Genomic DNA, 13,453 nt, shown 5'->3' with positions numbered 1-13,453 from the left:
AGAAACTGTAATGATCATCTGAGGAAGTGGTTTTGAGACTATAGAAGCAGCTGAGGGGAGTGGATGTGGCTCAAGTGGTTGAGCACTTGCTTCCCAACATAGGAGGTCCTGGGTGTGTTCCTGGTGCCTCCTAAAAAAAAACACCACGAAAGAGACAAGCAACAAGTAAAAACAAACAAACAAAAAATAAGTCAGGGGAGCCAATATGGCTCAGGGATTGAGTGTAAGCGTTCCACATACAAGGTCCCAGACTTCAGTCCCTGGCCCCTGGTACCTCAAAAAAAAAAAAAAAAAAAAAAGCAGCTGAGCCTTTTTCTTTTCAAATGAAATCATATGGAATATCAGTATATAAGACCAGTAAGAAGAATTTTATATTACTAGACCCCTGGGGCTCTATAATAATGGGTTTTTTAAAAACTTCACTTGTTTGTATTAGTTAATTTTATAGATGAGAAAACTTAGAGCAATGGAGGAATGTTATTTAGGTCACATGTTTAGTGGTACAAATAGGATTAAATTTAAGTATTCTGATCGTCAGCCCAGGGTTCTACAATAATACTCTCTGAACATAAAAAGATGGTTTGAGTGAAATTCATCAAGAATAGAGAAAAAACACAGTCACCCTGAGTTGGAAATGATTTCAAGTTCACTTTTGAGACATTTTGGTCTAGGAAAGTAGATCAGCATCTCTTCTTGTGGACTAAAATGTAAAGTAAATTTAAAGGGAACAGACACCATTTTAGATTTCATTTTCTATACAAATGAAAAAGAAAGCATCAACTAAAAGAAGATTATTCAGAGAGATTTTACCAGCGTTAGTAATTAGATGTAAGTAGTAAGTGGTAGCATTTCCTAGTAAGGAATGCTTGGGGAAGTATGGTGCCTTTGCCTTCATGTTGCGTCCTTTGTCAGGAAATTAATAACTACCTTTTAGTTACATGTCAGAAACATTATTTTCTAACTCTTGCTGCATGAATGCCTATCAGAACTCAAAAGGCAGACAGTATGTAGAGAATATATTGAAAGAATCAGAAATTGATTCCTTTGGACTAAACTATAACAGAAGGGAGATGCTTACGTAGAACACGTTATTTTGATCTTTTATAACATTGCTTCAACTGAATCATGCTTTGATTTTATGCAGTCCTGTTGTGAGGAACGTTTTGCTGTGTTAAAAACTTTATTTTCATTATGAAATTCTCAACTCTTCCAAACATTCAGTATAGTTACAGAGCATACACTTGTGTATCTGTGACCCAAATATGATAGAAGATTCACATTTTGTTGAATTACTTCAAATCTTTTAAAATAATTGAAGTAACATTACAGATATAGTTAAAGACCCTGTTTCCCACTTCATTCCATTCCCTTTCCTTTCCAAAGATAAGGATTCTCCTGATTGGTATGGATCTTTTCTGTTTTTGTTTTTATAGTTTTAATATGTGTTTGTGAGTGTGTGTGTGTATAGCTGCAAAGAATACTTAGCACTGTTCCGTGTTTTAAATTTTTATATAAATGCCACCATATTATATGTATGTTTTTGCAACTTGTTTTTGTACAGTTAACATTATATTTGATACTTACGGATATGTGGGCATTATAATATCTGTGAAGAAAGAAATGTACCACAATTTATTTATATTTTACTCTAGTAAATCACTTTTAGGTTGTTTCCAATTTTTCCGCCAGCATCAACAATGTGATCACTATCAGAGTTATTAGTAACTGGTGGTAACCATGTCGACTCAAGACATATTTGTGGGAAGCAGACTTGGCTCAACTGATAGAGGGTCTGCCTACCATATAGGACGTCCAGGGTTCAAACCCAGGGCCTCTTGACCGTGGTGAACTGGCCCATGCGCAGTGCTGATGCGTGTAAGGAGTGCCGTGCCACGAAGGGGTGTTTCTGTGTAGGGGAGCCCCATGCACAAGGAGTGGGCCCTGCAAGAAGAGCCGCCCATGTGAAAAAAAAAGCACAGCCTTCCTAGGAGTGGCACCACATACACACAGAACTGATGCAGCAAGATGATGCAACAAAAAGAGACACAGGTTCCCAGTGCTGCTGACAAGAATGCAAGCGGACACAAAAGAACCCGCAATGAATGGACACAGAGGACAACAGGGAGGGGGAGGAATAAATAAATCTTAAAAAAAAAAAAAAGCCACATTTGTGTACCTCCTGCATACATGGCACTTTGGTAGGGCTATAGAAGATATTTTTTTCCTGCCCTTAACGTATTTACACTATAGTAGTCACTTAGTTTTCTCTTCACTTCATAGGCGCTAAGGGGTGCGGAAGTTCAGTTTAACCATCATAATAACTTTCATTTAGTAAGCACCTCAAAGGACAACTTCTTATTGTCTTCACCACAATCTACAGTGTAGGTTCTATTATCAACCTATTACTGGTGAGGAAAGTGAGAGTTAGAAATTTAAGTAACATGCCTCAGTGACTAGCTGATAAATGATGGAGCTAGGAATTAAACTGTGGTTGGCTGGCTTCGGAGCCCAGCCAAATTTATGCTTGTTGGGGAGGTAGGAGAATGCAGAAAAGAAAGGATACATCATTAAAAGTTTTCTTGTGGCCCCCTGTAATTTTGCTCTTCTAATTATGTAGTGTTATTTTCAGCAGTACTGAGATGATGATGGTTGATAAAGGTAAGTATCTACAAACTGTCGATGAATTCTTTGGATTGAATTTAAATTATTTGACCTTTGGATTTTAAAGCTCAATTTTATTTTATAATTTATTTTTTTTAAACCAGTAACCCAGTAACTTTGTATTTATTAATGGGGATTAGTATAATTAGTAAACTTGTCATTCTTGTTTTCACAGTTTTTTCTGCTTTGTTTTCAATAATAAAAAATAATGCATGTTCATTGTAACAACACTATGTGCGTGAGTGTATAATTGATTCTGTCTTTATTTCCCTAATATAGCCAATATTAGTAGATAGCTTGCAGTATTTTCTTTTGGTAGTTATTAATTAATTGGTACCTACTTTGACAAGGCTTTGAATTAGGGGTTCTTGGGACTACAAGGTAAATATATGGTCCATTCTCTTAAGCAAGTTCTTAGAGTGAGTAAAAAACAAATAACTAATTCAAGATAGGAAGTTTTAAGGACATGAAGTAGACATAAAATAGACAAGGGAGAATTACTCTACATTTGGGGAAGGGCTGGGAAGATTGGGGAAGGCTTCATAAAAGGTGTTTTATTTAAGTAATGATTTAAACACATATGGAGGGAAAGGTATTCTACATCAGCATTATCCAATAGAAATAGATTATGAGCCACATACATAATTCTAAGTTTTTTAGTAGCCACATTATAAAAGTAAAAATAAGCAGGTAAAATTAATTTTAATATATTTTATTTAGCCCAACATATAAAAATTGCCATTTCTATGTATAATTGATATGAAAATGGAGATATTTTACTTTTTCTGTGTTAAGTCTTGAAAATCCTGTGTATATTTTTACTTAATTTGTACTAACCACATTTCAAGTGCTCACTAGTCTTCATATGTGGTAGTGGCTGCCATATTGAACAAGGCAGATCTAAATAGATCAAACTCTGAACAGAGACATTGAGCTAGGGAAATATGGAATATACCTATGGAAGAAATAAGTTTTAAAAATTTAGCATGAAGAGGAATATTTGGAGCTGATGCTGAGAGGGAAGCTTTTGGCAAGATCTTAAGTTAGACTGTTTAAGGCATGTCTACATGAAATACTCCAAGTATAAAGTATTATCTAAAAAACGTCAGGTATTTCCTTAAATTTTAGAAACTAAAATTTTCTTAGTATGCTAAAATTTAATGAAAGTGTATTCAGATATATGAATGTAAATATTAACATTTGAACTATATGTGTTCAGAATTTCAGTCTGTGTTTGGAATCCAAGCTTGACAACAGTCCAGTGGAAAACGCTACTGCTGTTCCAACTCTGCTTCTTGAAAAAAAACTTGATACAGGAGAGAGTAAATTTCCAGGTAATGCTTTGAAAATATTATGTGAATTTCACAATGTTTAAAGATATTTTTGTCACCATAACAGAAAACTCCATCGTCTATCAAATAGGCCTGTTAATCCTTCTTAACCATTGGTTCTTTATTTCAAATATATGGATATCACCCATTCTTTGGGGAGAATTGCACTGGTTGATAGACTTGTTTAAAGCATAACCCTTTGACTCTCTACCCTAAGTTTTTATTTTGTGATTTACTTTCTCAAAAAGTGTTAGTTAATGAGTTACTTAGGTTATTAGATTTGTTAAGGAGTTTTATGGTAATGGTAGCAGTGTATTTCTCAAGTATAAATGACTGTTTATGCTTTACCACTTTAGATTTTTATATTTAACTATTACTCAATTTTCTAAGTCAGTGTTTCAGTCTCAGAATTTAATGCTTAAGGATTTAATGAATTCTGCAGTTTACTCACTTGTATCATGCAAAAGCTTTATTTTCATAATCTTGTGAATTTTTCTTGCCAATATATTATTTGAACTGTTGGATGGGGATTTGCTCACTGATATTGGGTGAAGCACCATGAGGATACAGAAAAGAAACTTGTAATTCCTATTGTTTTCTCTGCTAAAGGAAAAATATACTTGGATGCAAGGTATTGAGGTCAGATAATTGTTGTCATTATATATCATGTAATTTTTTTTCTCTTAGTGAGGGGAGGAAAAGTTATATAATATCACATTAATTAATGTGATTAAAACTCCAGACTATAATTTTTTTTTTTTTTTTAGTTAGGCCAGTAAAAATAATTTATTGGGAAATGGGGAAGAACAGAGTTTGCTGAGAAATGGGAAAGATGGAAATACACACCAAGACTTGGTGTGGGCTCTTCTAGGCAGAGAACTTCTAGACTATAATTTTTAAAACAAGAAATATTTGCATTTATTTACATTTAGAGATGGTATAATTATGCAGGCAATAAAGGCATTTCCTTTAATGTTCAGTGTTAATTTTTGGTGAAATTAGAGTTAAACTGTTTATCATTAGATCTCTTTACAGCTCTGTAGTCCACATTTAATGCAGCCTTTCTGCATCTTCTTTGAGGAATTTCTTAAGTAGGAAGAGTAGTCTAAATCATCATGGGGCATTATTAAAAATAAAATGTTTTGTGCTGTGAATTATTTTTCTTTCAATGGTTTTTGATCTTTAGATGCAGAACTAGTACAAAGCTTAATATATAACTCTTCTTCTTGATTAAGTTACAGGTTCAGCTTCCAAACAGCACAGTATACTCAATAACCAAACAATTAAGACCTGTGATAACAGGTAAGATATTAGTTTAATTTAAGTGTAAAAATGAGAACTTAGGGATTTTATACCTGTAAGTTTTAAGTTTAGGGGATTTTCCCCTAAAAAGTTCTGCTAGTAATCCTCCATTTTTCAAGTGAAGGCAATGATCATCATACTGCTCTTTTTGTTATATATTTTTCTATGCCTATTCATAACCTGTTTTATACCTTTTTTTTTTTTAATTTAATTTTTTATGGACATCTTTCTACCTTCATACACTTAGTTTTACCTCATTCATTTAAGTTCTGCATTAGATTCCATTGTGCAAAAGTGTCATGGTTTATTAACTGTTCTCCACTTTATGGACATTGTAGTTGTTTTCTAGTTTATTTTAAAAAATTCTGCAGTAAATGCATATATCTTTGCCCACTTATGGGCAGAGATACATCCCAGATCTTTAGGGTAAATTTATAGATTGTAGGATTTATCCTGCCTTGCCAAATTTCCTTCAAATGGTTGTTCCTGTTTTTGCTCTCAGCAACAGTGTTTGACAATGCTTGTTTTTCTCAAACCTTTGGAAATACTTATATGATTGCATTACTTTTAACCAAATATATTTTGTAACATATTGTATGATTAAATGTGTCCAGCACATTTAAAAGAGAAATGTATGTTTTATTCAACCATGTTTCTTTTTAGTTTTTATTATTTATATTTTCAATTATTAAATGTACAAAATAAAGTTAAAGAAAAGAAATAATGGGTAGTAATCAATGTGTAAAATTGTTTTAAATATATTACACAGGCTTTTCCTTCTGTCTTTAATGCCACAGTTAAATTAAATCTGACATAGTATGCCCTTTTTATTACCAACAGTGTTTAGGACAAACTGTAGTGACTCGTATGGCTAGAACTATAAAACTTATTCAAACTACAGTAGGTATGCAGTTTTTTTGTTTGTAAATTAATTTCCTTGATTATTTTTCCCCTTGAAAGTTAAGATTTATCAGTTTTATATAGAAAATAAGTTACTTTTCGCCTCCTCCAATTTGAGGTGATATGGATCTATAATATTATAATTCAGTTTTGTTTTGTTTTTTAAAGGGAAATACCAACAAATCGTTCTTGGCCTAAGTGCAATTCCCATTTGGAGATAAAAATTCCAAAGGACTTGAAATTAAAAGAAGCAGAGAAAGCTGATGAAAAACAGTTGATCATAGTAAGTCACAACTTAATCTGCTTTTTTTGGTTGTATAAACATCCCGTTTATGCAAGTTGTTAAAGAATAACTTACTCCTTTTTTCAAAATAACCCTTTTTGTCACCATAAGTCATTATGGAAATATTCCTGATATTTCAAATTAGTTCAGGTGGAATTAAACTTTGGGTCTGGGTGGTGGTCAGATGCTACAGAAGGGGAAACTGAGACCGTAATACATGAGAAAAGATATTTTATTACTCACAGGTCCCAGGGAAAGAAGGGTACCATGAGAGGACAATGGGAAGTGTGACTGGTTTGGGTGGCTCAACCAGCAGGTTGGAGCATACAAACAGAGCCACAGGGACCCATGTACTTGTACCCTTATTGTAGTCTAGGGGTGGAGGTTAGATTTCTCACATGAGTCAAGAATTTGTTAGATTGCTAATATGCGGGAACAGGTAAAACAACTGGCTGTCCGAGTGCGGACAGTTTTGATAGTTAATGACACCTGGTACCATTACAAATCCCCTCCCCTTTCCCCAAATAAATAGTCCATCTTGTAATAAATTATCAATTCAATTTCCGTACTTAGTTTTTTTTTTTTAAGATTTATTTTATTTATCTCTCCCCTTCCCCCGCCAGTTGTCTGTTCTCTGTGTCCATTTGCTGCATGTTCTTCTTTGTCTGCTTCTGTTGTTGTCAGTGGCACTTGAATCTGTGTCTCTTTTTGTTGTATCACCTTGCTGTGTCAGCTCTCCATGTGTGCGGCACCATTCCTGGGCAGGCTGAACTTGTGCTGGGTGGCTTTCCTTACGGGGCGCACTCCTTGCATGTGGCGCTCCCCTACGTGGGGGGCACCCCTGCGTGGCAGGGTACTCTTGTGCGCATCAGCACTGTGCGTGGGCCAGCTCCACACGGGTCAAGGAGGCCCAGGGTTTGAACCGCAGACCTCCCATGTGGTAGACGGACGCCCTAACCACTGGGCCAAGTCCGCTTCCCAACTTACAGTTTTATTTAAAACAGATTGTAGTTCTTTATTTCACATTTGTTACTTTCTTAGATGTCATTTGATCGCTTCATTCTTTCAAGTAGTTGAGTCAAATATTAAAAGAACATGGAGCCTAATACATAAAATGATTTTAAATATCCATATTATATACATTAACATTTTTAAGTTACATTTTATAAGAAGATAAACCAATAGTTAATTTGAAATACAGCATGAGTACTCTACAACTAGATGGCAAGTTAGGAAAGAGAGGGTGCGTTGTTGAATGAATAAAAATATCTAATTTGAATGAGTGAGGACAACATAAATGAAGGTACTCAAAATAAATAGGGGCTCCAGTCAGTATCACTAATAGGGACTTTTGGGGACTTGATGATTGATTCTTACTTTAATAATGGAGGCTGACTTTGCAAGAATTATCTAAAAAAATTTAAGAAGGAATAGTGAGGGGAAATTTATCAAGTTTAGTAATGTTCCTGTTGTCTAATCAGTATAATACAGGATTAGACAAATAGAATATAGAATTGCACTATCCAGTGTGTATCCACATGTGGCTGTTGATCACTTGAAATGTGTATCATAAAAATCATATCAGCTTTTCGGTTTGGTTCAGAGGAGGCCAGGGTGCAACTTTCTTCAGTCGTCCCGCATCCAGGTTCATCTGACACCAGCTGCCTCCGCCATGCTGCCCAGATTTGATCGCAATGAGATCAAAGTTTTGTACCTGAGTTACTCTAGTGGGAGAGTCGGTGCCATGTCTGCCCTGGCCCCTAAGATTGGTCCCCTTGGTCTGTCCCAAAAAAAGGTTGGTGATGACATTGCCAAGGCAACTGGTGACCGGAAAGGTCTAAGGATTACCATGAAACTGACCATTCAAAACAAACAGGCACAAATTGAGGTGGTGCCTTCTGCCTCTGCCCTGATTATTAAAGCCCTTATGGAACCACCCAGAGACAGGAAGAAGCAGAAAAACATTTAGCACAGTAGCAATACCACTTTTTATGAGATCATCAGCATTGCTTGACAGATGTGGCACCAATAATTAGCTAGAGAACTCTCTGGAATCCGTAAAGAGGTTCTGGGGGCTCCCCAGTCTGTGGGCTCCAACATTGATGGCTGCCACTCTTGTCCCATCAAAGATGGCATCAACAGTGGTGCAGTGGAATGCCCAGTTAGTTAAGAACTACGAAGGAAAATATTTCAAAAAAGGATCATTTGACAGCTCAAAAACAAAACAAAACAAAAAAACATACTATACTTCAAAGACCAAATACTAATATAAAAAAAGTAAAGTATCTCACTAGTAGTGTTTTTATATTGATTACACATTGAAGTGATAATCCCCCTTTGGGATATATTGGGTTAAGTAAAATGTTACTAAAACGAATTTCACCTGTTTATTTTTGTTTTCTCTAATGTAGTTACTAGAAAATTTAAAATTACATTTGTGGATTGTATTTTTATGGAATATTGCTGGTTTAGAGTCAATGATCATGCTGTAATAGCAGCTAATACTTTTTGAAGGCACTGTTCCATGTGCTTCATTATTAATCGAGTTCATCCTTGTAAAAAAAATATATGAGGTAGAAATTTCAGTTATTTCCCATATATAAGTGAAGAAACTGAAGTAGAAATGCTTACTAAGTGCTCTGAAAACTTCCTGAAATAAATTTTGAGTAACATTTTGTATATAGTTTTAATTCTTCAGAATGAATATCCCTTAAGTTTAATACACAATCACTTATTTATCATTTGGTTTCTCTTTGCCATTTGACACAAGTTTTAAGGCACTAGGATACTTTATCTTAGATCTTATTTTCAGTAATTAGTTTAGTTCAAATTGCACACTTGCAGAATAGAAAAAAAGTAAAGTCACTATGCTGTTCTAGTCTTAATCCTTAAAGTATACCATCTTCCTGAAATTTTCTTTTTGAAAAAAAGGACGAGGCTAGAAAACACTTTGTAAAAAATTACTATTCCAGAGCAGTCAGATTACTAAAGTGGAAAATATTTCTTAATAAAAAAATTACACACAAATTTTAAAGTTTAGTACCTTAATTTTTATAATCAATATCAACTTTTGTTCATTGTAGATTACTAAATGAGTAACAGATTACTGAGTGGGAATATTTCTTAATGAATCAAAATTATGTATAAATTTTAAAGGTTAATAACTTATTTTTTGTAATCATTATTGAATGTTATTCATTATAGATTAAACAGTTCGCACTTTATGTTCATATTATAGCTTTAAAGACCTTGATGGAATAATTTGGGGGGGAGGATAAATATTTTACTCTTCGTGTATTTTTAAAAATAGGATGCAGGACAAAAACGATTTGGAGCAGTTTCCTGTAATGTTTGTGGAATGCTTTACACAGCTTCAAACCCAGAAGATGAAACTCAGCATCTGCTATTCCACAACCAGTTTATCAGTGCTGTAAAATATGTGGTAAGTGGAACTTATGGCTTTTTAAAATGAAAAATTAAATAATTAGTTCAGGATCTTAATAAAATGAATTGTCAAATTTAAGTTATTGAAAATTTCTGTTTCTAGAAAACAGTGGTGTTATAATATACAAAGCTCATGCATAGTATATACTGGCTATTTTAAAACAAAGCCAAACGGGAAAACCAGCTAATTTATTCTGACTTGTTTATATTGTGGGATTTTTAATTTAAATCATAATTTTAAATTAGTTGTACCTCTTTTAAAAAATAATGCTGTTCAACTTGGGTATTTATTATTATTACTATTCCTTTTTAACAAATAATTGTATCTTTGATGAACCTGTGTAATATTCATATAGCTTAGCACAACATTGTATTTTGGGATTGATAGTGATACGTGTTATACTGAACAGGTGGTTTTGGGATTTCTTTCTTATTGCTATCCTGAGAGTTTTTCTCTATAAAATTAAAGAAAAATTCTAGGTGATTAAGACCTCAGAATTTTGTAGTATACTAAAAAAAAAAATCCCACAAAGTAAATATATTTCAGTATAAAATGTTTTTTAATGCATGTGCATATAAAGCATAATGTGTATTATTTATTATTTGTTTTTGGAAAGAGAAAAAGTTTTAGCAGTTTTGAACCATTTCAGATATCTTGTGAAAATAGTAATTTAATGTAATTGCTGTTTACCCGTATCTGAAATGGAATCTATTTTTATTTATACATGTTACCTTCAGTACTGTACACTCACACTAAGACCTCCAGGATATCTGAACTGAGATCACAATTCATTTCACATATGCCTCTATGTAGGAGCCAGATGCTGATTATTTAATCGTCTTTATTGGCCTCCCTTAAATTCATATCCTAACCTTTGGTTGGAGGGGTTTTATTCATTGTTGCATTAATCCAGTTACTTCTACCCAAGATAGGATTTTGTTTTGTTTTGTTTTGGTTCCCTTTTATGGCCAATCCTTTATATTCCATATTTCATTTAAACTTTTTCACATGTACCTTTCCTACCACTCAAAAAAATAAAATAAAAAGATATGTGGGCATAGAATATCTATAGCTAGATAGTGATTTATCATTTGAAATGTTCGCTTTTCCAGTTTGATTTTATTAATATCCTTTTAAAAGAAGAATATTCTTATCAGGTAGGTAAATTATAGAATACTTAAGGGACAAAAAAGTATTTCAGTTTATTTTATATAAATAAACCTGGTAGAAATTAAGTTCAGATGCACCCTACTTAGTTTACATTTTTTTATTCTTATGGTAATTTAGTTTCCTAAATAAAAAGATTACTTTAATAAGTTTAGTCCTTCACCTTAATTTAAGGAAAGGCTTAATTTCTGAGAGAAACAGTATTAAGAAATCAAATCAGAAAATATGACTTTAATCTTTAACAATACCAAGGGAAGTTGTTTTATAGAGCAAGGTGGTGCCATCACCTTCCAAACAAATTCTGGCTATCCTGCAAAAGTGCAAAGCAGTGTAAGGAATTTATGGAAGATTGATTCCTGCCCCAGCCCCGTTATCATCCTTCTCACCCCCTTTGATGGGACAGAGCTAAGGGTTATTTTATTTAATTTTGAATTAAGCTTGAGGGAAGGAATTGAGTTTAGCAGTTGGCAATCCTTTACTAATATCAAGGTCAATATTCTTATCTTGGCTGTTTTCAAATGTAGGCATACATAGAGTCTATGGTAGAAACTCCTCCAAAATATTGTAGCATTCTTTTTTTTAGGTATTGAAAGGGAATGAAAACATGTGATCTTAAAGATGTTTTGTTCTGATCACACTTCTGAATTTTGATATTAAGTATTTATTAGGCACCTGGTATTGTGCTTTGCACAGACAACTAAGGAATCTTAAGTGATTGATAGAACATCTAATTTTATTTAGTGCCAGTTTTGCCTGCTATGTATGTATCTTAGAAGCATATAGAAAGTAGGTCATTCGGTGAATTTTTAAATGAACACTTTTGGAACTGGAAATGAAATTTTGTTCTACTTAGAACTATATAAAACTATAATAAATTAGAACTAATGAATTTTACTTTTCAAATTTTAATCAAACTTTCTTTAGATTAAAAACTTTTCCTTAGGGTAAAAATTTCCCTTAGGTTAATAATCTTATGACAGAAATGGCTAAACTCCTATCTTCAAAAGATTAAAATAATATTTAAATCATACACTTATAGTAGAAATTTATGATCCAAGAGCCTATTTTTGGATAAAACATTCTTTTTCTTTTCCTTATCTCTTTTCCTTTTTCTTTTCCTTATCTTTGTTGAAAGTAAGAAGAGCATAATGGTGCTCTTTCTCTGTTCCTTGGTTTTAACCTGTTTGCCTCAATGATAGTGTTTGGGGAAGTAGATTTTATCTAACTTATTAGAAACTACTTCGAACTCCTCAGGGAGTTTAAACTGTGGTTTAGACCTAAGAACTACTTTAGTTTCCCTTCATGAACTAAGGTCCTGTTTCCTAGTGGTATGAGCAGCAGCAGCAGTTCTGCACTAGTGGTATAGATGTAACTTGAGCATTGAGCCATGTTGCCAGGCCAGGAACCTTTCAGGGCTCAGTTGTGTTTTGATCTTTCAGTGATTATTTTGAGTCCCCTTGAGCTTTCTATAATGTAGAAGAGGAATAAATATTGAGTCCTTTGCAAAGAAACTCCTAACTTAATCCTTTTTTCCTTTATACTTATCTTCCTTAAATTTATTAACATCTGACTGAATGCTATGTGGAGGACAGTGATACTCTTAGGGCTAAATGATATGCCTTTGCCTTCAGCTTTAGGTACAAAGTCTGAAAGAAATGAAAAGTTAATTAAAAGATGTAATGACTTAAGGAATAGGTCACTTAAATATTTAACTGTTTAAATAAATTATAAATTTGATTTACAATTTGGAGGTGATAATTACTTTGGTAAAGCAGTAGTCAGAAGAAGGGTTGGTTTTCACAGATGGGGAAAATTTAAGATTTGATTTTTTAAAATGATGAGGTCATCAATGATTAATAGCATTCTATAATTAAAGCATGAGAGAGTTTGGCAATCTTTGTGGGGAATAATGAGTAGATTTTTCTTACTAAATCAGGATTTTAGGGGCAATAGGCTAAAAAATATATCAAGCTGTGGAACACTTTGAATACAATTTGGATTTTATTCTTTCTGTTCTTTTGATATTGAAGGACTTCAAGCAGAGTAAATAATAAAATTACACTGAAATAATATTGAAGTAATATTTCAGTGAAGTATACGGAGAGATATTACAGTGCACTTAAGGGGAGCGTAGTGCATATATGAGATGTGTATAGTGCAGAATTAATATGGCATTGTTGGAAATGTGGGAAAATTTTGGAGGAAGATTTGATAGATCTGTGTTTGGCTACGGAGATCACTGTACAGTATGGTAGCCACGTGAAATTAAAATGCTTTTCCTCCATCACGCTAGTTAGTACTCAATAGCCACATATTGCTAGTGGCTACTTTATTAGACAGTGTGGATACAGGACAGTTCTATCA

General features: G+C 33.5%; 1 protein-coding gene and 1 pseudogene across 8 annotated transcripts in view; both read left to right on the top strand.

The window, feature by feature from the left end:
* Nucleotides 1–13,453, top strand: part of ESCO1 (establishment of sister chromatid cohesion N-acetyltransferase 1) — a 110,681-nt gene that overhangs the window by 59,321 nt on the left and 37,907 nt on the right. For 5 of the 8 annotated variants that reach the window (XR_011645954.1, XR_011645955.1, XM_058277526.1 and 2 more), the window contains 4 exons: nucleotides 3,881–3,995; nucleotides 5,228–5,294; nucleotides 6,363–6,477; nucleotides 9,788–9,919. Coding sequence is in view for 5 of the 8 variants with exons in the window: in XM_058277526.1 (XP_058133509.1) it covers nucleotides 3,881–3,995; nucleotides 5,228–5,294; nucleotides 6,363–6,477; nucleotides 9,788–9,919 (429 nt within the window). In the remaining 3 variants the exon portion in view is untranslated. The remainder of the gene's footprint in view (nucleotides 1–3,880; nucleotides 3,996–5,227; nucleotides 5,295–6,362; nucleotides 6,478–9,787; nucleotides 9,920–13,453) is intronic. The other 3 variants (XR_011645956.1, XM_058277528.1, XM_058277527.2) reach the window with 1 other exon arrangement.
* Nucleotides 8,092–8,757, top strand: LOC105745297 (large ribosomal subunit protein uL11-like; annotated as a pseudogene).

Source organism: Dasypus novemcinctus, chromosome 16 (genome assembly GCF_030445035.2).
Source record: "Dasypus novemcinctus isolate mDasNov1 chromosome 16, mDasNov1.1.hap2, whole genome shotgun sequence".
NCBI lineage: Eukaryota > Metazoa > Chordata > Mammalia > Cingulata > Dasypodidae > Dasypus > Dasypus novemcinctus.
Note: the sequence above shows the minus strand (reverse complement) of the source record. Positions and strands in the feature narration are given on the sequence as shown.